Genomic DNA, 27,104 nt, shown 5'->3' on the forward strand with positions numbered 1-27,104 from the left:
CCGAATTCAAATCTTATATACATACATAGGGGACAATATTGTGCTCCCAACCGTAGATTGCAAAATTGGCATGATCTACTTAGGGGAAAGGACCCAGTAGTTGAGCATGTACCAATTGTTGTGAGGGTTGTTGATACCTTTTGTTCCAAATATTGAACAAATAGAACCTATTGTTTGAAACAAAACATATCAATTTTTGTTAGGAAATGTCCGAACAGTTGTTAGGAAATGTACCAATAGTTGTTAAGAAATGTATTAATATTGTAAAAAGTAACCAATTAGGTGATGCTATGTCAGCTGCACAACTATTGGGGTCTCTTTTGCATGCCTATTGGTCTCACTTTTTTGGGGGGCTGTTTTGGACACCTTGGCAAAAAGCATGCTGATGTGGCATCATATTTGATGATGTGGCCCTAAAACCTTAGTTATAAGCAGGGGACTTGCCAAGGAAGCTGCTGTAAAAAAATCAGAGTGATTTGAAATTTCCAAGTAAGATTTTGAGAAGCGCGAAGTTAGGGTGCACAACTAGTGGGTCCTTTCCCCTAATGATTTTAGATCCTTCAAAAATGGTTCAAACAGTAAATCCGAGTTAACCCTAATTGACTGAAACCCTAGCAGAGTAGCAGCGATGGCAATGGCAGGAGCCGTAATGAAGAGACGAAACTACTCTTTTGCACTGCGCAGTCTCAACTTTGCCTTTGGATCTCTATCCATCTTACCTTCTCATTCACGCTTTGCATTGTCAACACTTGCAGAGAAGAATGGCAGTGTCATCCACCATTTAGAGAACCCCTTTGCGCAGTTCGCTTCCACTAAATTTAACATCTCTTCTGTGGAGCTCGCTCGGATGTTCAAATGGGCCCCGACGTTGCAGAGGCTCCAAACGCTCGATAAGGTTGAGGAATTTGTTGGCGTCTTAGAAGAAAACGGCTTCAAGCAAGAGCAAATTGCAAGGATCATGAGGAGCATACCGCAGTATCTGGTTTCGAGTTGTAAGGAAACGAGGAATAAGGTTCAACTGCTGAAAGATTCCGGCATTTGTGGGGAACATTTGGTGAAACTATTGACGGGTAGGCCATTGATATTGTCGTTCAGCCTCGAGCAGAGGCTTATTCCCACGGTGACATACCTCCTCAATCTATATCAGTCTCAAGATTTGTTTCTCAAATCTGTATTCAGATATATGTCAATTCTGACACTCAGCGTGGAGAATTCGTTGAAACCCTCCATTGCATTTTGGGAGAACTACGGCTTTCGCGGAGGGGAGCTTACCAAACTTTTGGTCTTAAGGCCGAACATTCTGCGTTGCATTTCTTTCACGACTGCACAACTGGATCTCATTCAGAAAATAGGTGTCGTAAAAGAGAGTAAAATGTACAAGCATGTTCTCATCTTTTTGGCCAGTACTCGCATGACAACACTCGAAGCCAAAATTCGTAATTTTCATCTGTGTGGACTCTCGTATGAGGAAACTATGGAATTACTTAGTCTTTCCCCTCATGTCTTTGGCTTAACTGAAAAAAATATTCGAGCAAAGATGGATTTTATGGTTAACAACATGGAGCTTCCTCCAAATTCCATAATAAAGTATCGGAAGATACTGTATGTTAATTTAGATAAAGTCCTAAAGCCTAGGTTTTTTGTTTGGAAAAAAATGGCATCCATGAATGGGTTTGAGCATTTTAAAATCAAGTCGCTTCTCACAATGTTGAATATGCGGGAGGCAGACTTTCTTACCAAGATTTTGAAGGGACATCCTGAAGCTGCCACATTACTTGCTATTTATGAAAAGGGGCTTGCTGATGCTTCGAGTAGCAGCTCTGGCACACAGATCTTAAGGAGATGTTGGTTTTGAGCATTTGCCCATATAAATTTGATATGTGACAAGTGAAGGCTAGTGTACTAATTCATTATTTCTTATGAATTAAGAGCCCTTGACCTGGCTGCGAACATTTGAGATGGCATGGATTCGCCTGGATGTATTTCCCTCAAAACACCAGTTTCTCAATGCAAATTTTGGGAAAAATGTGCTGCGCTCCTTGAAATCCTCTTCAAACAAGGTATGCTTGCCAATTGTTAGATTTGTAAAGCGAGATTTCTATAACTTTCATTACTAAAATTGGCGTAGGATAAATGTACAATTTCAGTAACTTGAAATTTTTAATAACTGGAACACTTTGCAAAATATGTATCATTTTACGTGGACTCGTAGTTATAGGCGAATAAGGAATTGGTAATTTGACTAAAAAAAAAAAAAAAGTTTATGCACGTCTATACTTTTTGTCCACATGAGATGCCTTCCATCCATAATCTAAGATAATTAAACATACAACCATCATTTAAGAGTGACCATTTAATCTATTCTTAAGAGCATTTGAAAACTAGTCTTATTTTTTATGAAGGATTTTTCATCAACAAAGTTGTATTTAATTATCCAATATAAGATCAGGAGTCTTAATTCTGTGAAAGGTGCACAATCACTACATCATATCAAGAGCTTTCACTCAGCAAGACTCATTAAAAGCCTTTCAACTTCACTATCAAACAAAACATGCTCAACAAAGAGCAAAGAGAATGAATATAGAAAATGCATATGAACGCTTCAGGATACTTAATCTAATCACAAGATTCATATTATAGATGCCTAAATAATGTTGAATTCAAATGTTATATATATGCACTTATACTTCGTACGCATGAAATCTAGGACAATATTGTGCACCCAACAGCAGATTGCAAAATTGGCATGATCAACTTAATGGTTTTAGATCCTTAAAAAATGGTACAAACAGTAAATCCGAGTTAACCCTAGTCGATTGAAACCCTAGCAGAGTAGCAGCGATGGCGATGGCAATGGCAGGAGCGGTAATGAAGAGGCGAAACTACTCTTTTGCACTGTGCAGTCTCAACTTTGCCTTTGGATCTCTATCCATCTTACCTTGTCATTCAGGCTTTGCATTGTCAACGCTGGTAGAGAAGAATGGCAGTGTCATCCAGCATTTAGAATCCCCCTTTGCGCAGTTAACATCTCATCTGTGGAGCTCGCTCGGATGTTCAAATGGGCCCCGACGTTGCAGAGGCTCCAAACGCTCGATAAGGTTGAGGGATTTGTTGGCGTCTTAGAAGAAAATGGCTTCAAGTAAGATTTAATTGCAAGGAGGAACATACCGATGTATCTGGCTGCGAGTTGTAAGGAAATGAGGAATAAGCTTCAACTGCTGAAAGATTCTAGCATTCGTGGGGAACATTGGTGAAACTATTGACGGGTAGGCCATTGATATTGACGCTCAGCCTCGAACAGAGGCCTATTCTCGCGGTGACATTCTCCCTAAATCTATATCAGTCTCAGGATTTGTTTCTCAAATCTATATTAAAAAATAGGTCAATTCTGATTCAGCGTGGAGAATACGTTAAAACTCTCCATTGCATTTTGGGAGGGCTGTGGCTTTCGCAGACGGGAGCTTACCAGAATTTTGGTCTTAAGGCCGAGCATTCTGCGTTGCATTTATTTCACGACTGCACAACTGTATCTCATTCAGAAAATAGGTATCGTAAAAGAGAGAATCTTTTAAAATCGTACAAGGATGTTCTCATCCTTTTGGCTACTTCTCCCATGGCAACACTCGAAGCCAAAATTCGTAATTTTCAATTGTGTGGCCTCTCGTATGAGGAAACTATGGAATTATTTAGGCTTTCCCCTAATGTTTTTGGCTTAACTGAAGCAAATATTCGAGCAAAGATGGACTTTGTGGTTAAGAACATGGAGCTTCCTCCAAACTTCGTGATAAAGTATCGGACGATACTGTATATTAATTTAGATAAAGTTATAAAGCCTAGGTTTTTTGTTTGGAAAAAAATGGCATCCATGAATGGGCTTGAGAATTTTGAAATCAAGTCGCTTTGCACAATGTTGAATATGCGGGAGGCAGGGTTTATTACCAAGATTTTGAATGGGCATCCTCAAGCCGCCACATTATTTGCTATTTATGAAAAGCGGCTTGCTGATGCTTCGAGTAGCAGCGCTGGCACAATGATCTTAAGGAGATGTTCCTTTTGAGCATTTACTCATACAGATTTGATATGTGACAAGTGAAGGCTAGTGTAGTAATTCACTATTTCTTATGATTGCACAATAAGAGCCCTTGACCTGGCTGCGAACATTTGAGATGACATGGATTCACCTGGATGTGTTTCCCTCACAAAACCACTTTCTTAATGCAAATTTTGGGAAAAATGTGCTGCGCTGGGTGAAATCCTCTTCAAGCAAGGTATGCTTGCCAATTGTTAGATTTGTAAAGCGAGATTTCTATTGCTTTCATTACTAAAATTGGCGTCCGATAAATGTACAATTTTCAGTAACTTGAAATTGTGTTGAAATTGTGTCGTAACGGAAACATTTTGTAAAATATGTATCATTTCACTTGGACTTGTATTTATAGGTGAATAAGGAATTGGTAATTCGACAAAAAATTATGCACAGGTTTTACCAGCCCTAGAAGTTCTGTGAAAATTATAAATTTGGATTTGAATTAGTCCTCTTTAACAACAGTAATCTTAGTTTGTGAATCTAAGTTATTTTTTGAAAAATTTGACACTAGATTGACTATTTCTTACTTGTGGAACAGAGGTTTGCCAAGAGTCCAACATCCTCATGAAGATGATACTGTGTCACAGCCAAGCCATACTTAATGGTTCTTTGGTCATGATGCAGAGTCTTCATATATACATTTTCTAGTAATATACTAGGGATATATTCTTCTTTTTTGTTTACAAGTAAACATTACTTGGGATTCTGTCAGGGCAAATTCGTTCCGTACACAAGAATGCAATTCTTTATTGCACATAGCGATCAGTTAAAATATGTTTACAGTTTGAGAAACATGTCTTTCTTGCAGGTATCTTCTTCACTTGCAATATTTGAATCTCAGTTATCCTTAAGTAGTAAAAATACAAAACACATGCAATTGAGTGATTACACATGTAGAGAATGCAAGTTCTTATTTAGAGAAATTTGTAAGTGAATCAATTTAGTTGGCACTTCGTGCAACACTTGCTTGTAGTCTAAAAGCAATTTTTCAATAGATGTTAACATTGTTAAAATATTTTCAGTAAACGATTACAGCAAAAAAACATCTATGTAAATGTATTTCAAGTATCTTTATGTTGAAATGTATTGAATGTATTGACTCTTGAGCAAAAAGACTTTTTCTAGAAATTTTAAATTTAAAACATCTTGAATGAATTTAATTTTTTATTTTACAAATGAGAATCAAGACATTTAAATGTTTCTTTACCATTTTGAAGTTCTGCTAAATATGTTCATGCTGTTAAGCCAGTCACTTGATAATGGTTTTGAAATTTCACCAATTTTAACAAATAAAATCTATAGATGTCATATATAGATAATTATAGCAGTATTCTATAGTCATAAATAGATAATAGTAGCAATATTCTATATATAGATAATAATTATTATGCCGAGAGGCATCTACAATGACATACAAATATCCTTAAACAAAAAATTGATTTGGAATAAATTTGACGTGTAGATGACAGGTAAATGCATGCATGTTTCAGTTTCTCTATAAGTATTATTTTATTACTCTGAATAAAATGGAATCATTGCCACTTGTCTTTAAGTATATGAAACTGTTACATCATTAATGAGAGTGAAAGAGTACAGCATTATTCAGCTCCATGTCCTTCTTGACAACTAATAAACATGCAAGACAATTATGTGACATCTCTCGGCATTATTTTACATATATTTTTTTAAGAATATAAGTATACTAGTAGTACAGTTCATGCTGTTAAGTCAGCCACTTGATAATGGCTTTGAAATTTCACGAGTTTTAACATATAAAATGTTTAGATGTCATATATAGATAATTATAGCAGTATTCAATATATTTGATGTCTCTTAAGACAGATCTATGGACGTCATTTATTCAAATATGTTGAAATGGTTAGCTAGTTCGGATCATATTTTATTGTTGCCTTGTGGCAATTAAAATATTATCTTATTGTAATAAGGTTAAGCGATTTATGTCTAGTAGGGCTGGGCCCAAATGTAACGTGTGGTTAAGCAATTCATGTCTAATAGGCCTGGGCCCAAAAAGGAAACGTGTCACAACTTACAAGTTATGTAGGCCCCAAATTGGGTGCCAAAAGTGCAAATTAAAATATGTAAAATAAAGGAAATTTGGTTAAAGCCGACTTGGAAGACTTGATCAAGAATCTTGTATATAAACAAGATTCATTCTACACAATGTATCATCTTCATCAAGCGACGTTAGCCTTATGTGAATCATCCTTCCAAGAGCAGCGAACTATCTTCTTGAGGCAGCGATTCATTCCTAGGAACAACGAATTGTCTCAGTAGCAACAAATCACATTCACAGTCAGTGAATTCACTCCTATGCTCTGCAAATGATCTACATGACAGCAAATAGCAAATCTTGATATTGCAGATAAGTTTATCAAGCTATTCCTTGTGCCCTAGTTTGGAATCTTCGTTCTGCTGTTCTTATTTATATGTTGCTTCAAGTGTTGAAGCAAAGTTGCATATTGATATTGTCTAATATAAACTGAGATCTTGTTGCTGGGTTTTTCACCTCCAAGAGGGAGGTTTTCCTAGGGTACATGTGTGCTATGTGTATGATTTATCTTGCATTCTGATTTTTCATTCTATATTGCTAATCTGATTACTTAAAATCAACATGGTATCAGAGCCAAGTTCGAATTAGGGGTAACTAGATTGATTGTAGTTGTTCCTCCTTTTCCCATTTGCTCTTATTACTTCATTCGAAATGTTGAACTGTCTTAGGGTTGAAAGATAGACTGGATGGTGCATCCAACTTCATGTCATGGAGATTTCGAATCATGCTTGCATTAAACGGAAGTGATCTTGCAGACTTTGTGGAGAGATCTTCCATTGTACCTGAGGTAGAAGAGGAAAAGACTTGATGGAGGAAGAAAGATTTTCAAGCTCAGAGAATGCTAGTTGACTCCGTGAAGGATCATATTGTACCTATCATCTCTAAGTTGAAGATTGCCAGCGAAATGTTCAAGACATTGGAAGAGATTTACGAAATCAACAACACCAGCCGTGCCCTAGCCTTGAAGCAACAGCTTCATCACATCAAGATGATGAAAGGTGAATCCGTCATAACATACTTCATGAGGATTTCTGATTTGAGAGATCAGCTCTCATCCATTGGGAAGGTTGTTGATGACAATGACTTGACCATGCTTGCTCTCAATGGTCTTCCGACATCTTGGGAGTCTTACTATCAAGGAATTAGTGCAAGACCAGATCTTCCTAAGTTCGATCATTTGAGAGCAGATTGCATACAAGAAGAGTCACGATTGATAACAAGAGGAATTGAGCGTGATCATTATGATGTAGACAATCAAGTCCTTGCTTCGCATATGGTTAAAGGCAAAGGAAGGAAGTGGGATAGAGACAGAGATTCAGATCCTGCCCCTAAGTCAAAAAAGGACTTATCTCACATCCAGTGCTTTAAGTGTGACAAGTATGGTCATTTTGCTCGGGATTGCAAATTCAGGTCCACTCCTCTTGCTTCCTCTGCAGAAGTTGGCATAGGGACAGCTCAGGAGGAGCAAAAGTCAAATGAAAACTTCCTTTTCTAAAAGGAGGAAATGTTAGAGGGAGCTTGACATCTTTAGCTTCAGAGGGAGCTTGTCAAGCTCAAAGGGAGCCAATTTCCTTCAGCTTCAGAGGAAGCCTCATCTTTTTGTGTAATAGTTTTTGTTCCACCCTCTGCGAGTAGGTATGGTGGATCCACCCTCTGTGAGTAGGCATGGTGGTGATGCATTCTTCTTTGGGAGAAGTTTGAGGTGAAAGCCCTCGTTCCACCCTTTGCGAGTAGGTATGGTGGACCCACCCTCTGCGAGTAGGTATGGTGGACCCACCCTCTGCGAGTAGGCATGGTGCTCCCACCCTCTGTGAGTAGGTATGGTGGGTATCATGGAAGAAATTCCATGATGAGTTCATTCAACCCCATGGGAGTAGCTATGGTGAACATATTATGTGTTTCATCCATGGGAGTAGCCATGGTGGTAGCCACTTTGGGACTTGATTATTCATAGAATCCTCTCTAGCTAAGAGGGAGTGTTGAAATGGTTAGCTAGTTCGGATCATATTTTAATGTTGCCTTGTGGCAATTAAAATATTATCTTATTGTAATAGGGCTGAGCCAAAATGTAACGTGTGATTAAGCAATTCATGTCTAATAGGGCTGGGCCAAAATGTAACGTGTGATTAAGCAATTCATGTCTAATAGGGCTGGGCCCAAAAAGGAAACGTGTCACAACTTAAAAGTTATGTAGGCCCCAAATTGGGCGCCAAAAGTGCAAATTAAAATATGTAAAATAAAGGAAATTTGGTTAAAGCCGACTTGGAAGACTTGAACATGAATCTTGTATATAAACAAGATTCATTCTACACAATGTATCATCTTCATCAAGCGCCGTTAGCCTTATGTGAATCATCCTTCCAAGAGCAGCGAACTATCTTCTTGAGGCAGAGATTCATTCCTAGGAACAACGAATTGTCTCAGTAGCAGCAAATCACATTCACAGTTAGCGAATTCACTCCTATGCTCTGCAAATGTTCTGCATGACAGCAAATAGCAAATCTTGATATTGCAGATAAGTTTATCAAGCTATTCCTTGTGCCCTAGATTGGAATCCTCATTCTGCTGTTCTTATTTATATGTTGCTTCAAGTGTTGAAGCAAAGTTGTATACTGATATTGTCTAATATAAACTGAGATCTTGTTGTTGGGTTTTTCACCTCCAAGAGGGAGGTTTTCCCAGGGTACATGTGTGCTATGCGTATGATTTATCTTGCATTCTGATTTTTCATTCTATATTGCTAATCTGATTACTTAAAATCAACAAACTAAACTGCTATTCTCAAGGGTTATGTTTACCCCTACCTCCTGGAGATAAATTAAAATGATTGAGTTGAAAACTTGGCATGGCAGAAATTAACTTGCGTATAGGAAAACAAAATGGAGTGCTTCAACATATATGAACCATTCACAGGATTAATAGCAAGCATTCTTATAATAAATCAACTCAGTTGGCAAAACCAAGTAGCCTCCTTACGCATTGAGATATCCCTCTGCAACTAGTAGGTCCTGGAATTTCATTGAGCAGTGTTTCCCAGCCTTGTATTCTATGGGTATCAGTTTCTGTACAATTCTGGGAAACTACTTATAATATTTCGGTTGAATAATTATATGCTTATGTCGGAGTGGGAGAGGTTGAAGCAAGGATTTTAAGCTTTATGCAAACTTCGATTTTAGGAGCGACAGTATGAAGCTATGTGATATTTGAACTTTCAAGCATGTAAAAATTGAGATTAGGTCAATTTTATGTTTGGATGTCAACAACGCCTAAAATATGTTTATGAAATTAAAACACTTTTTTATTCCCTTCAATTAAATGCCAATGTAAAGGGCTTCCATAGATTGTAAGATTTGGGTTGTGGATCTGCCTAAAAATCATGGATAGATCCCAACTAACATGGAGTTATTCCCAAACTCCTTAAAACCAAAATTAACACATTTTGCACTTTGTCATCTGCAATTAACTCAATACAGTACGTGTCCTTTCAATAGTTGAATTTTAAAGCTTCAATTGGGATGTAGACTAATTATTTGTGGCAGACCTTGGGAATCTATACCTCCGTGATTATTCCAGCATTCAGTTTCATGCAATGGGGTGGGAAATTCCTAGACTATTGGCAGCAGGCTGGCCTTTAGTTCCCAATAACCTTTGAGTTCATACATTTCACATTTTAAAATTATTTATGAAATCAAAACAGGGCTTGACATAAAAGTGTAAGTTATTACAGCTAATTATTTAGGAGTTATAAGCTAAAGAGAAAATCCGGATTGTATAGGGACTAGCAATTGCATCTATTGATGCATTGGGCACACCAGTAGGTTATGAACTTACTGTATCAACGATCTTAGAAACAAGCTAACAAAGTCTTGCAAATTAGAAACTGGCAACTGTAAAATATATTCATCTCTAATTATGGGCACAGTTACATACTGCAGAGTTTTGATATACCCTTAGAGAAATTCTGCATAGATCTTATGCACAAGCTGGGCTATTGGGATTATTGATGGAAACACCATTTTTTGGGATAATAATCATTATTAGCCTTGGAGCAACGATCTAATTGACCATTTTCCTCCAGAACATGAAGAGACATTTTATTCATATCCATCTATTTTAGACCTGCTGCTGCTGATAAATGCTGTCGGAATTAGTAATATAGTTACAGGAACAAAATATTCTCTTATCACTTCCATTTTCAGCAGACACCTCTTCTCTCATTTGCACTTGAGTTGTGGAATAAATTTGTATGTCATTTTTATGTTTTACTGTTGGAATAAGTAGTAATCCCTTCCACATCAAGTTTCTAGATTAAGTTTTGTACTGCAAAACCTCTATATAGAGAGGTGAAATGTAATCCATTCTTGGTCTCTGATCTCTGATCAGATGATCAAATCTTGTAACCCATTGAATTAATAGAAGAATTATTTTTTATTTATTGCTGTATCAATTTATGTGTGTTTTATAATTTCTTTCATTTAGAATCAGAGCAGAAGATTGGGGACAAGCTGTGAAATTGCAGAAAGTGAAGTATCTGTGAAAAGAGATCAGGCTATTCAATGGATCGCCCAAGCCTTACTTCAGCCGCTGTTAGAAGAAATGACATCAGCTGAAGACAAGGCACTGCGGTAGGAGAGAAGCCCATGAAAGTCATGTTGACGTGTTTTTTATGACAGCGTCGAACACAAAATAAAGTTGCCTAACGTTCACTTCACTCTCTCTTGATCAAAGTACGATTGCATGCTAAGATTGCAAGAAGTTCAAACAATCGACTCCAAGGTTCCTTTATGCTACGGACGTGACTGAGTTGGCTGATGTGATTGCTGGTAATCCAAGGGGCCTTACGTTTGTCTCGTTCTTTCACTTCTTTGCTGTGGCTGGAACTCCATCATCGGATATGGAAATTCTACGATGCTGCTGCTTCGAATGGACTAAAATGAACTGAAAGAAAAGGGAAAGGGTTCAGAAGGATCTAAATCTACTCCTAAGGGCAGAGATAACAATGAATAGTGCTCTGGTGGACAAATTCCAAATAAACCAAGCTTTGCTTTGCCAAGATCAACTACAACTCTGCAAGAACCGGTGCAATCTTTTGGGGATGCTAGAGGATTTTCAAATCGAGAAAGTACATTTGAATACCCAAAAACGACGCAATCCAAACGACCATCCACAATCGAACTTAGCGCAAATTTAAGGGGTTCATGCTAACTTTACACTGCAACTTACAATCAGCAAGATGCAAAAAGTATGAACCATGGAAATTCATCAAACACCATTACATTCTCCATTGAAATCAAAGCACTATACTACTTCTACTCTAAGTGAGGAAGGTGAAACCATGCAAGCTTTGAAAAAATAATTTAATTGGACATCATCAGAGAACAATGTTTCACTATTATTATCTCAAAACTTATCGCAACAATTTCATACAAGGCTCCCTCTTTTACAAATGAGGGGGGTCACCCCCTTATATAGGCCTCAGGCCATGATTACATGCAAAACCCTAATTAGGGTTTGCCCAAAAGATTGTCCACACATGATGCAACAAGGTGGGAATCTCCAATTAATAACCCATCATGCCCATATACAATTAATTACAATCCTGCCAGGAATGGCACCCATAAAGCATTAATTAACCCATTACATTCAAAAAGTGTCGACTATGCAATGAATGTGCCCTCATGCAAAAATTGCCCATAATGCCATAAATGCACCATCATCTCCTGAACGTGACGACCGCATGCAGAAGGATTCTGCCATAATGCCATAAATGTGACGAATGCATGCAAAGAGATGCTTCATTAATTCAACGTCCGTTGACTCGGTTGCCACTTGGTGAGAAAACCTTGGAGAGAGAAAACTTCAGGAGAGAAGAATTTGATCCATGAAGAACTTTTCTTGAAGTTTATCGAACTCTCCATGCTCTGAAGGAGATTTTCAACAATTCTCCACCATCTCCTATTTTTTAGGAATTTCCACAATTTTAGGGTTTTGGTCCAGGAGAGAGAGAATTATCTCACGTATCCATATCTTTGAAAATTTCTAAATTTGGAGGTCATTTGAGCCTTGAAAATGGATTTTTCAAATTTTTCCTTGGGGGGAAATTTCTTGTTCAGTTTATCCCTGATTCCTTCCTTGCCTCAGAAATTTTATCTTCAATTCATCCTTGGGTGTGATTTCTTGTTGTGGAGGAATTCTCCTTTGGAAAGGAATTTGTTCCTTACCGTGGGGAAGGAAATTCTTCATACCTTAGCCAATTTTCATGATTTCCAAGAATTATGTCTTGAAGGAAGAAATTTCAAACTCTTAGTCAATTTTTTACCTTTCCTAGAATTCTGTCTTGAAGGAAGGAATTTCCGACACAGCTATTTTTTTCACTTTCTTGGAATTTCATCTTCTTGGGCGCAATTTTGACTTGGTGGAGGATTAAATGAATTTTGTGAATCCTCCATGCCTCCTTGGTTTTGGCACTATCCTTCATCTTGGGCGGAATTTTGACTTGGTGGAGGATTCAATGAAATTTGTGAATCCTCCATGCCTCCTTCATTTTGGCACCCAACTGCATCCTTTGGCGGAATTTTGCTTATGCCATGGATTCATGAAATTTTTCTTCTCTCCATGGGAATCCCATTTTGTCGCCCAACTGCATCCTTGGGCGCAATTTTGCTTATGCCATGGACTCATGGGATTTTTTCACAAGTTTCAGGCTCTTCGTCAGGATATATATATGAAATATAACATTTATACTTTAAGTTATATTTCATATATATTGTTAGGATGTTTGAGAGTGGTTTCAGGTCCATAGGAATCATAATGCAAATTCTGGATTTTGGAAGATCTTTCACATTTTCAGACTTAGTGAAATTTCAGGCCATTTTCAGATCCAGATGACATTGGTGGATTGATGTGAATTTCCAGACTTTAGATGATTTTTCAAGCTTTCCATTCCTGAACAGATTCCCATACTTAGCCAAATTTTGACCACTGTCTGTGCTGAGATGCCACTTTGGGACTTTCAAGGTGGATTTTTCAGACTTAGAACAATTTTGTGCCTTCCACTTCAGGGATGATTCTCACACTCAGCCATTTTAGACCCCTGCTTGTCTACTTTCAACTCTCCAGATTTAGAAGTGATTGTGCATGTTGATTCTTTGTTGTCTGCTAGCCTGATCCTGCCACAAATAGACTTTTCCAAAATAGAAACTTTCCAAAGTGTCAGAGTTAGAGACCAAAACAGGACGCAGAATGACTTACTAAAAATAGAAATTACTAAAAATAGTAATTTTGATTTTTGGCAAAATGACGACATTTCGGGACTTAGAAAAATCCCTAAAAAATAGGAACTTTATAAAAATAGAAAGTCGCTCCATTTTGGCTCAGATTTTAATGGGAGGTTCCTTGAAGGGTCCTGATTCCAGTTGTATGTTTAGTTTTCCCAAGACCCTAACAAAAACCGCTAAAGTCTAGGACAGAAGGCAGAAACCCTAAAAAGGGACAAAACAGGCCCTAGACTTCATAAAACTAGCCCAAATGAAGAGCAAACTTGATCAATATGACCCCCAAACACTTGCAAAGCAGAGAGATTGCAGAGACTGTTGCGAAAAGACCCAAAAAACAAAGCCAAAAGACCGGCAGGGCCTAAAAAGAAGGGGGTCCCCATTTGCAATGGGGCTATGTGTTGAAAACGTCACAACAAGTCAGAACGAGACAAGAAATAATTGTTGTTGTGTTGAAATAATTAGTGATCAAAACTAAGGGGGAAAATGTCGGAAAAAGTTGCAAGTCCTCCCACAAAGCATGAAAATAACTGCAGTCTTGTGCAGCTTTGCATGAGATAAAAATAGCTTCTCTAAAAATGGAATTTGCATATGATAATTCTTAGAGTTTTTAATTTGCGTGTAGTATGTATGATAAGTTTCTAGATTAAGTTTTGTGTTGCAAAGCCTCTATATAGAGAGGTAATATGTAATTCATTCTTGGTCTCTGATCTCTGATCAGATGATCAAATCCTGTAACCCATTGAATTAATAGAAGAAAATGTTGTGTTTATTTCTGTAGCAATTTATGTGTTTTATAATTTCATTCATCTTCATCGTCTGAATATTTGGCACTCATTGACACATATAAGAGGCATTTGTTTCATCACAAGTACATCTGATTGATGTGCTTCAATTTTCTCTTTTGGCTGATATAGTGGGCGATCTGATAATTGCATTAATACCGAAAGAAGCCCTACAAAAATCCTAACGTTTTCCTGTTCTTGATAGTCTTCACTGTAGAAGTTCCTACTATCATACAATTTTATTGAAATGTCTTCTGCTGTTTAAAATTATGGTGCTTCCGTCCAGTTGTATGTTTGACCTGCCTAGAACATCTAACGGTCAGGATGCTTTTATGAGAAGAGCCTGCCAAATAAGCTTCAGGTTTGTCCGTCACACGCAAAAAACAAACTTTCAATGACTCAGCTATTCTAGTGTTGCTGTAAAAACTTCAAACACAAATTGTGATAATTTTATGAGTTCTTTAGGATTAATAATAGTGTCTCAAATATAAATCATAAGATGGAAGAATAAATAAAAGTTCAACAGGAAACTCAATGTAGCAGTGCTAACTTTGGATAACATACCTAATTTAATTTTCAGACATATCAATCATTAAACAATAACATCCATAGGGAAGTAGGAAATGGCAAAAAATGAAAGAAAGTGGTAGGTAACTGTATATTAAGCTACCTGATATTTCTCATGCAAAACAATCCCAAGGATTGCAAAGATGGAAGAAATCTCCAAAAACCATTTCAACAAGTTTATGAAAGATTTAAATTACTTTTCTTAATAAATCTTACAAGAATTTATGTTGACGTCTGCTCAAGGTAATGTTTTAAAACCAAATACAGTGATATTATTGTTAAATCCAATGCAACCATTCACAACAAACTTTGTTAAAACATTGTTCCCAAACACAAAACAAGCATTTCTCTCCAGAATAAATAGAACAAGCTAATTTAAAAAAAATCATATTCACTACTAAAAATAAAAACACTAATGTCAAAATTAGATCAAATTTACTGGGAAACGATGCAAAAATTAAAAATGGCTTTTTAAGCATGTAATTTATGGTAGTTTCCTTAAGATTTTTCAGTAATTTTAGCCCAAAGTAATTATCCCCAGATGGAACAGACATGTTCCGTAACAATTCTAGAATTCGCCCAAGAACCAAACCTCATTGCTTCTAAAGACGCACCCGCATTCAATTACTTCAAAAGATTACATGGCAGACATTTCGAGGAATTCTTAGTATGGCTCCCATTGCATAGGAGACAACTAACATCATGGTCTTAAACACAAGAAATTTAATAAGCACTTTGTCATTCCTATCAATACTCTAAATAATGTTCCTAAGCTCCTCACTAGTGGAAGGCTCTTCTATAACCCATAAAGCTTGGTACAACTCATCTATTTTAATAGAATCATCCTTGTCTAGATCAAACACGTTGAATGCATTCATTTTCACACGTCCACTTTGTATTCGAGTCCACATATGCAATAGTGACAACAAATTTGGATGCCTCCTCTTCTTGAAAGGATATGTTGTTGCAACGGTAAACCCCAAAAAACAAACCATTAACAGTAACCTCAACAATCAAACCCTAGGTTGAAGCTTAGGGTTGGAATCCAAAGAGTTGTAGGTCCTAAATTCCTAAAGCTAGGTTTTTCTCTAAGCACCAGGGGTGTCAAACTAGAGTAACAAGCCTCTAACTCGTGATCATGTAGGACAATTATAGACCTCTTTACTAAGATGGTTAAGACCTTCACTTTCAAGCTTAGCTAGACCCAAAGGCTTTGGTTTACTTTGTGGTACTTTGAATTTAGACAATATATAAATTGTGCAGTAGAACCTGATGCATGTCTAACCCCAAAAGTTGTGACTAGGTCAAAGACCAACCTACTACTATAATCTTTATTAAGTTGATAAGCACATCATTACATGATAGAAGGATGTTGGTGTGTATGAAATGACTCTCTAGGATGATAATTTTCATGGATTGTTGAAGATCTTTTCCCTTGTTATAATGTTGTCATGAAGTGTATGGTAGATCATAACTCGTAGGACAAATGCCTATTCATTGGGTTAAAAGTCCAAGAACGCTAGAAGGAAAAAAATTGAAATCACAGAAATTTTAGCTATGCACATCAAAAGTATGCTGAAGATTTACTTGAGATATTGGCAATTGCGTGTTAGGGTTATGATTGGGCACAATAAATTTTCAAGCCTTCTCCAAAGACCATATAAATCAGCACAACAAAGCCTTCACAATCACAATGTTGTCTTGAAGTGTTTTAGAGTTTGGTAGACTCATGGGTAGTAAGCTCTCCAATGCAAAGTCTGCCACATGTTGGGCCACAGATTATCTTCTCCAGGCTAGTGCTCACCATATATGTTCAAGTATAAAATGTGAATGCTTTGTGTCATGATGATGTATCTGTCTCTTGGGTTTATACATTATTGAGGCTTGATTAAAATTATGCAAGTTGTCCTATGGAAGAGGCCAGAAGATATGACAGCACCATAACTACTTGTAAAATTGATAGCCAAAACCCGGGCTCAGATGTTGTTGCCGAAATAGATGCAACACTTGCAGCTACATTCCTAGTGTTTCATAAAACAGACCCTTCCTACTCCAAGAGACTCATTCATGCTTCCATGATGGTAAATATTTTACAGCTGCTTGAAATCTTTAATAATGTGAAAAACAGCATGTTATTTCTGTTAAAATTCGTTACAAATTTTCTAGTCTGGCTCGTGGAATGTTGTGCAATGTGGCATTCTATAAAATACATTATGTGCCTTGTCTAACCTTCTAATACTCAAGGGTGCAGAAATTAGGGATAGAAAGTATTCCTAATGTGACGCCAACATATATTTATTTCTTAATTCTGTTTTATCAAGCTCTAATCTTTTGACTACCTAGTGCCTCTACTCTCATCTCCCTCTTGCAGGATTGGGCAGCAGGGTTCTATACACCAATCCATTTTCTCATTAAAGTTTTGGACACAGAATAAATGTATGCTCTGTATATTAAGCTCTAACCTACAAAGAATAAATTTATTTGTTTTGGTAAGTTTGTCTATTCTTCCTAAAGTACAAATCATACATTGTTTGAATTTCAGTTATAAGTTGCAGACTCTGTAACAACACTTTTTGATACATCTCTGGAACTTGTTTGACCAGAAAATGACCTACATTTTCACTACTTATTATAATGACTTGGCATCTAGTCACAAGTGTAATTTAGCTGGGAAGGTTAGAGTTTTCTGTGCAGCTATGACTGACTTTGTCCATGCAAGTTCTCAGTAACACAATTTTAAAAATGAGGTGACTGCATGTCTCACATCAAAAATATAAATACTTGTGAATTTTGTTTTATGTGAAGTCCTCATAGAACCAAGATAAATACCGAAGGTATGACCAAAGTTGTTGACATTCCAACCATATTTGTGAGAAATAATTTATTTACCAGACCCATAATATTTTTACCAAACCCTTTGCTGGATACAAACGTTGTTGATGTTACAGTTATTCATGAAAAATTGTGCGAATCCATACTCATTTTCCCACATATACCATGAATCTTTAGTGTTGAAGCAATCAAAATCATATCATTATTGCTCATGACCTGACAAAATTTGCCCTCATATAACCCCCAATTATCTAAAAAGGGCTCATATTTTGTTAACCCCATCAATGGTGATGTTTAGTGTTGCAACTTTTCCTCCTCTCTTGTACATATTTCATTTTTATGTTTATTTTTGTTTTGTGTTGTCTTCAATAAGTTGCAGCAGTGTTTTAGCTGATGATACAAAACAACTTCTAACAGAACAAAAATACGAAAGTTCCGAAAAAAATCTTTTACTGCCATTCACTGTTGATTTGTTTTAGCTTAAACAAACCATAAAATTTTAGATTCGTGGATGAAATAAAAGTGCTCGAAGCCCCACTTTGTTGTTTCAGCTCGTGTAATTTCTCTTCCATGATACAAAATGTAGTATATATCAGATCTCCTCTGTTTTGGGTGAATATTTTGCATTTTCCCTCAAAAACAAAATCTTTATTTGTAATTTGGCTCCTTCGCTTGCAGGTTAAGAGATCTTTCATAGTTCATTGTGATGCTTCTTTCCAGTCTCTCCACTTCAAATTTCAGCCCTTTGTGCTTCTTAGGTTTATCCACTCAAAACAACACATTAACAAAAACCTACAAACAATCTGAAATCCTTGAGGTAGGTAGAAGTTTCATCACTACCAAATTATTGTGCTTCGAAAGTCATGATCAACTTCATCAAACAAGCTCTAAGTCAACTTCCATCTCTCGACCCTACTCCTGCAGAACCTTAGAAGCAAGATTCCTAACCCCTCTACCAATGGATTTGAAATAGTTAGAGTCCTTTTAGATTGAACCTATGTGGAAACAACTGTAGTTCTGCACCACAAAATCCTCGTCTAGCTTTCCACCTTAGGAGATCCCCTTTTCTCAAAATCCTCATCTAGCTTTCCACCTTTGGAGATCCCCTTTTCTCAATGAACTAAACTGGACCCTAGAAACTTAGGAGCATGGAATTAAAAAATCTTCTACCCAACTCATTGCACCAGAAGCATCTAATTGGTAGTGGACTACCAATTCAAAACTTGAATGTACATTCCATGCACAAATACAATGTGAATGGAATGTAAAATAGGTTTTGAAATGTCTACAATAACACAGTTACAAAACCTTGCAAAATTGTTTTTAAAACCCTCCTACTCCATATCAATCTTCACACAAAATTTCCAACCTTCTTTGCCAACAAGTTGGTCATTTCTCAATTTCACATGACCATAGCGAATCAATACAACAAATCCAAAGTTTTAACCTACTGATAGTTTCAACCTTTAGATCAACAAAAGGGCTTCACCGACCTTTAGGCATACCAGCACACCAACCGTTGCACAAAATCATGAGCCATTTTTCCAGACAAAATCTTGATGCTTTGCAAACTTAAAAAATACATGGAATAAGCTTCTACACAAAAAAAATGGAGAGGACCACCTGATGTTGCTCCAGATCTCCATCCAAATAATAATCTTTGCAAACTTTGATCTTATACCCATAAACCTGCTGACTAGAGATCTACTTACAGATTCTTTGAAAGCTAGTCAACACAAACATCAGAAAGGATCAGATCCAGTATATCATCAGCTAGATTTATCGATATGTCTCATAAGGAGAGGAAAATTGATTCCAACTATTTCTAATCTCTAGAGAGTAACAAATTCCCCGGTGCCTCAGTAGTAGACTCCTAGACATCACTTCTTCATGTCTCCTCTACTTTTGATTCCCTCTCACAATAGCCTTCACACTAACCTCACCAATGTTGGTACCTACTGGGTTTTATGGAACTTATCCATAGAAAGAAGCATCTCCATTAGAATAGGAGGAAAAGTGTTAAAGAGGTTTTTTTGCACGCTCAGTAAATCTACATGACAACACCCTCTTCCAGCAACAAATGCAAATATTTGTTTCAAACCCAAGTCTTAGACTTCGATGAGTTATTAAAGCTCCATTGAAGGATAGTTGGCTTACTTGGCTGAACAAAATACTGATCATCTGCTCTTCTACCTTCACCTCTGTTGTTTCGCCCTCCTCTGTTCTGCCCTTGCTTGCCGTCAATTCTATCCTTGTGATCCCTTTTCTTTCATATGTTAATGGTATTGTTTTTTAAGAATATTTCAATGGTGCCATATGTTTCAAAAATACTTTTAAAGTTAATGCTTTCCATGTTATTACTTTCTTAATACTTATCTGACCAAGAAGTAAAACACCATATAAGTGGCAGTGATGAATATTGCTATTGCTTGACAAATTCTTCGGTTTTAGAACATGATGGTAGCATAAAGATCTATAGCTGTTCATTAGTGCACCAAAATGTTTACATTCTAGTGTGGATTTGGTATAAGAGAAAATATTTCTCCCCTTTCATTAATGCTTGTAAAAGTTTTAATGCATTTAGCTTTTTGGTTGTTGTGCTTATTCCTTCCATATCATATTACTTAATCCACCTATTGATGCAATCTTCATCAATCATTAAGTCTGTAGTAGTGAATATATGGAGGAACCAATCTTAGACAAGACTCATCCAACATAATTTATATATTTAGACATGCTTGAAATGTATTGAAGAATGATAGAAATTAGACAACTTAGGTTTGGAAGACTAGATGATCAATCATTCTTATATGACACATAGTAATTGGATTTGTTGGTGCTTCCAACTGATTACTCCATAGTTCCTCTATGAGAGGCCAATCTCAATCTTCAAGGCCTTGGATCAATGGTCCAACTGACATAGTAATGACTAGGGATAAGGAACTAGTCACACTTTCTACACTTTAGGCTCTGTTAAAACCAAGGTGGGTATCCCTTACAACATCTTTGAATATTTTCAGGCTTATGTGATGCTACAACAAATGTGTTCTTAGATTATTATGTGAGTCAGTGAACTTTAAATCTCATAGGATGCGGCCTTCATCCTTATGCAATTCTAAGCACAATGAGAACTAACTATCCTATGTACTTGAAAATATCAAATGAAAAAAATAAAATGGTCATTGTAGTATTTGATAAAACTTTCTCCTTGCCATAGTTAGCAACACAATATTATGATCAGTGTCTTGTCCATTAGGCTAGATGCTAGACAAACCATTATTACAATATAAAATATGCATATTCTGCACCATCCTTTGCCTAGTATAATTGATACCTTATATCAGTCACAACATAAAATGAATTTCATAACTGCAACTCAGTACTTGCTCTCTACATAGAACCCCTCTAAATAAAGATTTGCAGATTTGATCCTCTACTTTACAAGAAGCTGAAATTTATTCATACTCAACAACACAGTGAAGACATATGAACCAAAAAATCCTTGATTTTATTGATTCATATAAGATTCTGGATAACAAGTAAAGAGAAACAACTTAGAAATCATTAGATTGGATTTCAAGATGTTTTATATTTGCAAAATATGGGCACATTATCCTTTGCAAAATTTACTGCAAGTAGGACATATAATTGAATCACAACACTGCATTGCAAAACTTCTGAACACTATTGCATACTACTCACCCTTGGTGAAAGATAACCATAAAGGCTTCTCTGAGAACTAAATGTATTATCTATTTTTGTCTCGAGGAGGAAGAAGCTTCATAATAAGGCCTTGATTATCCTCTTATAGAAAATGAGGATACAACAAGCTTCAGCCTTTTTACAATATCAAAATTTAGGTAACCGTCTGACAGGAAAAGACAAACAACTTTATGGGCTTCTTGACACAGATAGACATTCCTCTTCGTTGCTCTGTAGGTGGTAGATATTGGAGATGATTTGATCCTCCTTTTGCTTGCTCGAGCTCCCTTGTTAGATTGAAAAGTGTGTTAATCTTGCAAACCTCTAGAATAGAAAGAAAAAAGATAGATATAGAAGTCCTAATTTTGGTACTCTGTTGACACTTGGCTCCTTCAACCTGCTGAAATTCTAATTCTCAATATATGTTCCTTCTGCAGTTGATAGTTGTCCCTTTTCTTATGTTTGATCTTATCTGCAAAATATCCAATTTCAATATTTTATTATCCTACTGTTACGATTTTTCTCTTTATGCTTGCAACAACTGACTTTGTCTTTTCTACACTTTCTATGCCCTAGATTTGATTTCCTCGCACATTCATTTTCTTTCTCAGACTTGCGACTATGCTCCTTTATGGCCTGTGGGGTGGCAGGAAATACTAACATCCCTTTGTTCTAACTTACCCCGCGACTATTTATGGTGTGCATCGAAGAGCATGCGGGATGACAGGAGATAGCCATTGTATTTCATATTTAAACTTTGGGGCCCATGTGCCATGCAACCTCCAACATGGACCAATCACCAACCTTCAACTTAGTAGGTCAACATGGTTTAGCCATGGTCCCCACTTCTTGTCATGGCTTGTCGGCAAGAGCTAGGCCTTCGACACTCCCCTAGAATCATCTTGTCGAACTTTGATGTTACATCGAACTCCCTTGCTCATCGCCAAGACGATAAAAAGCTACACCGAAAATGGCTCATCGGTTGGGAATGTGACTTTGGTTATTTACTTGGAAAGTCTCATCGGAACCCGAAGTCACTCTGAAACAGGTCTTTGCCAAGACTTAGAAATGTCTCATCGACACTACGGTGCTTCAGAATCAACTTGGTCGTGCATCCTTGTTTAATTGCATAGTCACGTCAGAATCATAACCGTTGATCTTTCGCCAAGACATCTTTGTTTATCTCATTTAGGAGACGTGGCATCGGACCCACATCCTTGTTACGTGGCTCAACCATCTATGTGTTCATGCTCTTATTAGTTCATGTGTCTATCGTCATCTCCTGTGAGACACATATGCCACATTCATTGTAGAGTTAGCCTCTGCAAGCAGGTTCAACTAGTCGCGCAGTCACACATTAATCCAAGTTGTTAAATTGATAAAAATGGCTCTTGGTTTAGAGCGGTGAACATTACTAGCATACCGGGCCCACTTCGCCCATGTGTTCGCAAGTGCCCACGAGGCGACCATTCATTGATCCACCCGGGAAGTAACCTATTAAGTGGGGCCCTTCTTTCTTTTGTTCGACATTCATTGCTTTTGGCAAGACATAATCCTTCGACAAGACTCCCTTTGGCCATGGTAGTTTTTTGTTGTCATTGAAATTGATACTTCGGAAGACTAAAAACATGTCTCCTCGATAAGTTTATTTTCAACGAGACTTTTCTTTTCGACAAAATCTCTTGATTTGGCTCTAACTCTTGAAATATTTTGGAAGGGTAGCTTGAGTAGACGAGTCTGCAAGAAAAGATCTGTTCAAGCATCTTCTCATCTTGGTTTGTTGCAAAAATTATTAATGCGCATCTACAAAGATTCTTACTCGGACACACTACCACCAAAATTTAAATTTATTTAAGACTTTCTTTAGTTGATGTCAATCTCCTATTCCAAAGCTCCCATTTTGCAAAAGTAGAAAGTATACTGACATAGGTTGTGCAGTCTACATTGACACCTGCCAATTGCATTTGCTTAGAAGTTTCTAAACCCTTCTTAACAAATCCAATGTGTCTAGCAAAAATGCTTGACAAATCAACATACAATATAAACAACAATGTAACCAATCTCTTTTTCAACAATAAAAACCTATAGTTAATGATAGATCAATGCCATTGAGTGCCAACTTTCCTACAATGGATTTACTTGTACATGTAGTTGTGTGTTAGTGTTTTAATTTTCTCTCTTTTAGGACAACACAATTGTGAGGATTAATTTTTTTTGAAATTGGAAGGGGAAACTCCCTTGTAAATAAAATACCTTATAACTTTTGGGAACAATCTTTAGCTTTAGTTTACAATACAAAAAAAACTTATGGTAAACACCTATCTTTTTGTTTTTGTCTATGCACACAATGCAAATCAGTATTTCTGTGCAATATAAGAGATTTTATTATAGTCTATTGACTTGAATCGAACAACCTATGGGAGCTAACAAATTCTTTCTTTTTCTAGCTAAAAACAAGATCAAAAAACGTGAGTACAACACAAAGATTGAAATGACTTGATTGAAATGACTTAAAACAAACAAGTTTTTATGAATTCAATATAAAGAATTATACACAAAGCCACAACACTTGAATAAATAAAAACTGCAATACAAATCTCGCTATAATTATCAAACCATTTTCAGCTCATAAAACACTCAAAATCGGGATCGACACAAATAGTTAAGGTTTTGGTGTTTACCAAAAGGTTCATCAAGTTTTAGTGAGCAAAGTATTTCATGATCATGGAGGCCACTCACATGGCAATTGCTAATTTTAGCAGTAGCTATTTTTGTCGATTGTTATTTTCAATGTTATATTTTTGCCCAAGGATGAGAGCTATGTTTAGATCCCTTTCAATTAATTTTTATCTTATGAGCTTTTTAGATTAGATTTGCTTTAAGTTTCTTTCTTTCCAACTTTCTAATAGCCTTTAAGAGTTCACTTTAAGAGTTCGCTTTAGAGCTCCTTTTTGGGGATCAAAATAAGATTATTCTAAAATCTCAAAGATTGGGCATTTGTAACGTATAAATATATGCATCGAGTAAACTCTCAATAAGGGTTGATGCAATGTTTATGTTGCCAAAGCTATTATGGAACTTGTGTTTGGAATTTCATGGATTAGACTGAATGTACATACTATCTGTCAAGCTTTTGATGTAATCTTTTTCATCTAGGTTGTATCTTTGTGTAAACTACCTATTTACTCTTTGAAATCATGTGTTGTTGTAGTTGTTATTCATTTCAAAATTTTGTTTGCTTTGAATAACTAATTTCTATTTTAGCCAATTGGAAGGTGTTGTTTATATTTTAGATTAGCAAGACGTTATATTCATACTCAGTTTAGTTTGAATGATCAAAGCCCAATATTTTATACAAAATGCAATGTATGTTACAATTTTCTTGCCTATTATCTCCAAGCTTGGCACATTTGCATCATAACTTTATCCTCCCTTTGCATTGAATTTCATTGCTTATTCACTCTTTCTTTTATCACTGAGTTTCTTTCATTATACTTTCACCTTTATATGCACCATATTCGTTTGTCCCATGAAATCTTTGTCTACGCTCAACCTTCAATTCTTTTGCAATTCACTAAGATTTAGACATATTTTTTGCAAACTTCGTCCCTGCATTCTTTGGCAGGAACTTCGTTGCTTTGCAACTCTTGTTGAATTACTATAGAACTACCAAGTATGAATATCCATTTTTAGGAAATTACAAGTATGATGTGTTTAACTAATTTTAGAGATACACTAGTGTTCAAGGTCTAGAATTATGTGTATTGGTTGTAATTATACTAATTAAATCTGATTATAAGTGTGATAATGTCTTAACATCTAGAAAGCACTAGATTCATTTGTCAAAATTCCCAATTCACTAATTCAATACCAAATTTTATTTTCTAGATCTCCACCACATCTTTGCCATCCAAAAATCAAAAGTCAATATCATACCAATTCTTAAATAAACCCCGATCCATATCAATCATTTTACACATATTTTTATCTTAACTTATTTAACCTATCTTAATTTATAATACTCAACCTCAACTCAAGTAAATTAATTTATAGTTCAATCATTAAATTATATCCTTTAAATCTATAAAAAAAAGTTAGTCGCATATTTTTATTTTACTCCTCCCACGAGCATTTAAATATGATCTTTCTGTCGCATGCCACCATTTGCAATATCCACCTTTTCATAAATATTTGGCGATTTAATCATAACATTCCTTCTGACACATAAATATGGCACTTAAATAGGTAGAAGTCCCTATCAAAATGTCTTTGGATGGTTACATCACAAGCATTTTGTAATTAAAAAGACTAGTCAAAGGGATTGAGTTCAATTGATTAAAACTTTGTGATTTCATTGTGGGGACTAATATTTTAATTTGTAAAATAACATCCAAGCTGAATAAGTTAATTTTATTTATTATGTTGATCATGTTAATTACAACGTCCAATTCTAATGGTACATACCCAACAAATGACATTAGATGGTAGTCCAAGGTGAATTTGAGATACCCCTCAATCATGACATCTAAGTTGAAGGTCTTCCCACAAAATGAATTTACCAACTAAACGTGAAAGACAATATGAATCTAATTAGATAAATACATTAGTTAAAAATCAAATTTAAACATCAATAATGCACATCATTACTGTGAATGGAGGCAATTGTAAAATCTTCTAACCTACAAAATCATGCCATTTTAATTAAGAAAAGCATAGAAATTCCTAGTCACAAAAGAAGGCCTTTGTGTAATTATAACAAGAAATTTATCTACAAAATAAATTACATTGAATAAGTTGATGTAATGCAGCTTGAAACCTTATGCACGATCTATGGAGATTACGAGGTTTCTTAAACTTATGCAATGAGAAGAAGAATTGTGTCGTAGTTCAACTCCATTCATTCTTTTTGAGGGCATATCCTGACTTTTGTGTGCCCTTGGTGTTTTTGTTGGCAATTGATACTCTATTGGTTGGTTTCACTATGTTGTCATTGATGGCAACATGATTTTGTGTTCCGGCTTCATGTTTTGATTCTATGGTGTATTGACAGGCACTTCACAGATTCTACACCGGCACCGACACTACCACTGGTAGGTCAGAAAGATTTCTTTGGTCACCAACAATGCATGTCGACATGGTATAGTAAAGGTTATCAGTATTTGAGGCCGACATATCTTGGATCCAACATCAACAATTTGTTTTAATGTTCATACATTTATGTTATCTGGCCAACATGTAATTTGATATTGTATATATCTTTGTAAGCCGACATAAAGCATACAAATTGTGCAAAGTATATAGGTCAATAGATATGGTGATGGATATGTGAATGTAATATGATACGAAATTATTCAAAGAGATTATGTATGTGAGGAAATTATTGTAAGGGTTATTCCGGTAAGGGGTTTAGGGTTTCAAACCGAAACAGACAAAGCTTAAATTAGAACTGTATTCTGACATAGATTATGCTATTTTAGCAGTTCACATTTCTCCAGATTGTAGTCTGAAATTTTATGTAGTCAATGAGACTCCTATTGTGATTGAGCAGTGTGCTCTAGGTTGTAAGTCTTCCTGCAAGTGCAAGCCCCTCATATTTTGTAATATCTCTTCATATGGCCAGTGGATTGATATTGTGGGTCACAAATTCCACCATGGTTTTTTCTCTTTGAGGTTTTCCACGTATAAATCTGTGTGTTATGATTCTCATTTATGTGTTTGGCTTATTGGTTGCTTTACTTCTTTCAATTTTGTTTGTACCGTTTTACCGGTTGGTGTATGAATGTTTT

The 27,104-nt window shown here is 36.2% G+C and overlaps 1 protein-coding gene across 4 annotated transcripts; it reads left to right on the forward strand.

Moving 5' to 3' along the window:
- Nucleotides 1-315: 315 nt before the first annotated feature.
- Nucleotides 316-26,924, forward strand: LOC131048632 (uncharacterized). 4 transcript variants are annotated; one of them, XM_059207530.1, is made up of 2 exons: nt 316-2,060; nt 26,369-26,924. In XM_059207530.1, exon 1 carries the CDS (start codon nt 629-631, stop codon nt 1,853-1,855), a length of 1,227 nt encoding a protein of 408 aa, XP_059063513.1. In that variant the 5' UTR covers nt 316-628; the 3' UTR covers nt 1,856-2,060; nt 26,369-26,924. The 4 variants fall into 4 exon arrangements, with proteins under 4 accessions (XP_059063513.1, XP_057838654.2, XP_057838651.2 ...); XM_057982671.2 differs by lacking the exon at nt 26,369-26,924 and adding an exon at nt 17,156-17,382; XM_057982668.2 differs by lacking the exon at nt 26,369-26,924 and adding an exon at nt 4,626-5,061 and having other exon boundaries at nt 316-4,268.
- The last annotated feature ends 180 nt before the right edge of the window (nt 26,925-27,104 follow it).

This window comes from Cryptomeria japonica, chromosome 6 (assembly GCF_030272615.1).
Source record: "Cryptomeria japonica chromosome 6, Sugi_1.0, whole genome shotgun sequence".
Classification (NCBI taxonomy): domain Eukaryota; kingdom Viridiplantae; phylum Streptophyta; class Pinopsida; order Cupressales; family Cupressaceae; genus Cryptomeria; species Cryptomeria japonica.

Coding starts and splice junctions, on each gene's coding strand:
- LOC131048632 (XM_059207530.1), top strand. CDS start 629: ATGGCAATGGCAGGAGCCGTAATGAAGAGACGAAACTACTCTTTTGCA.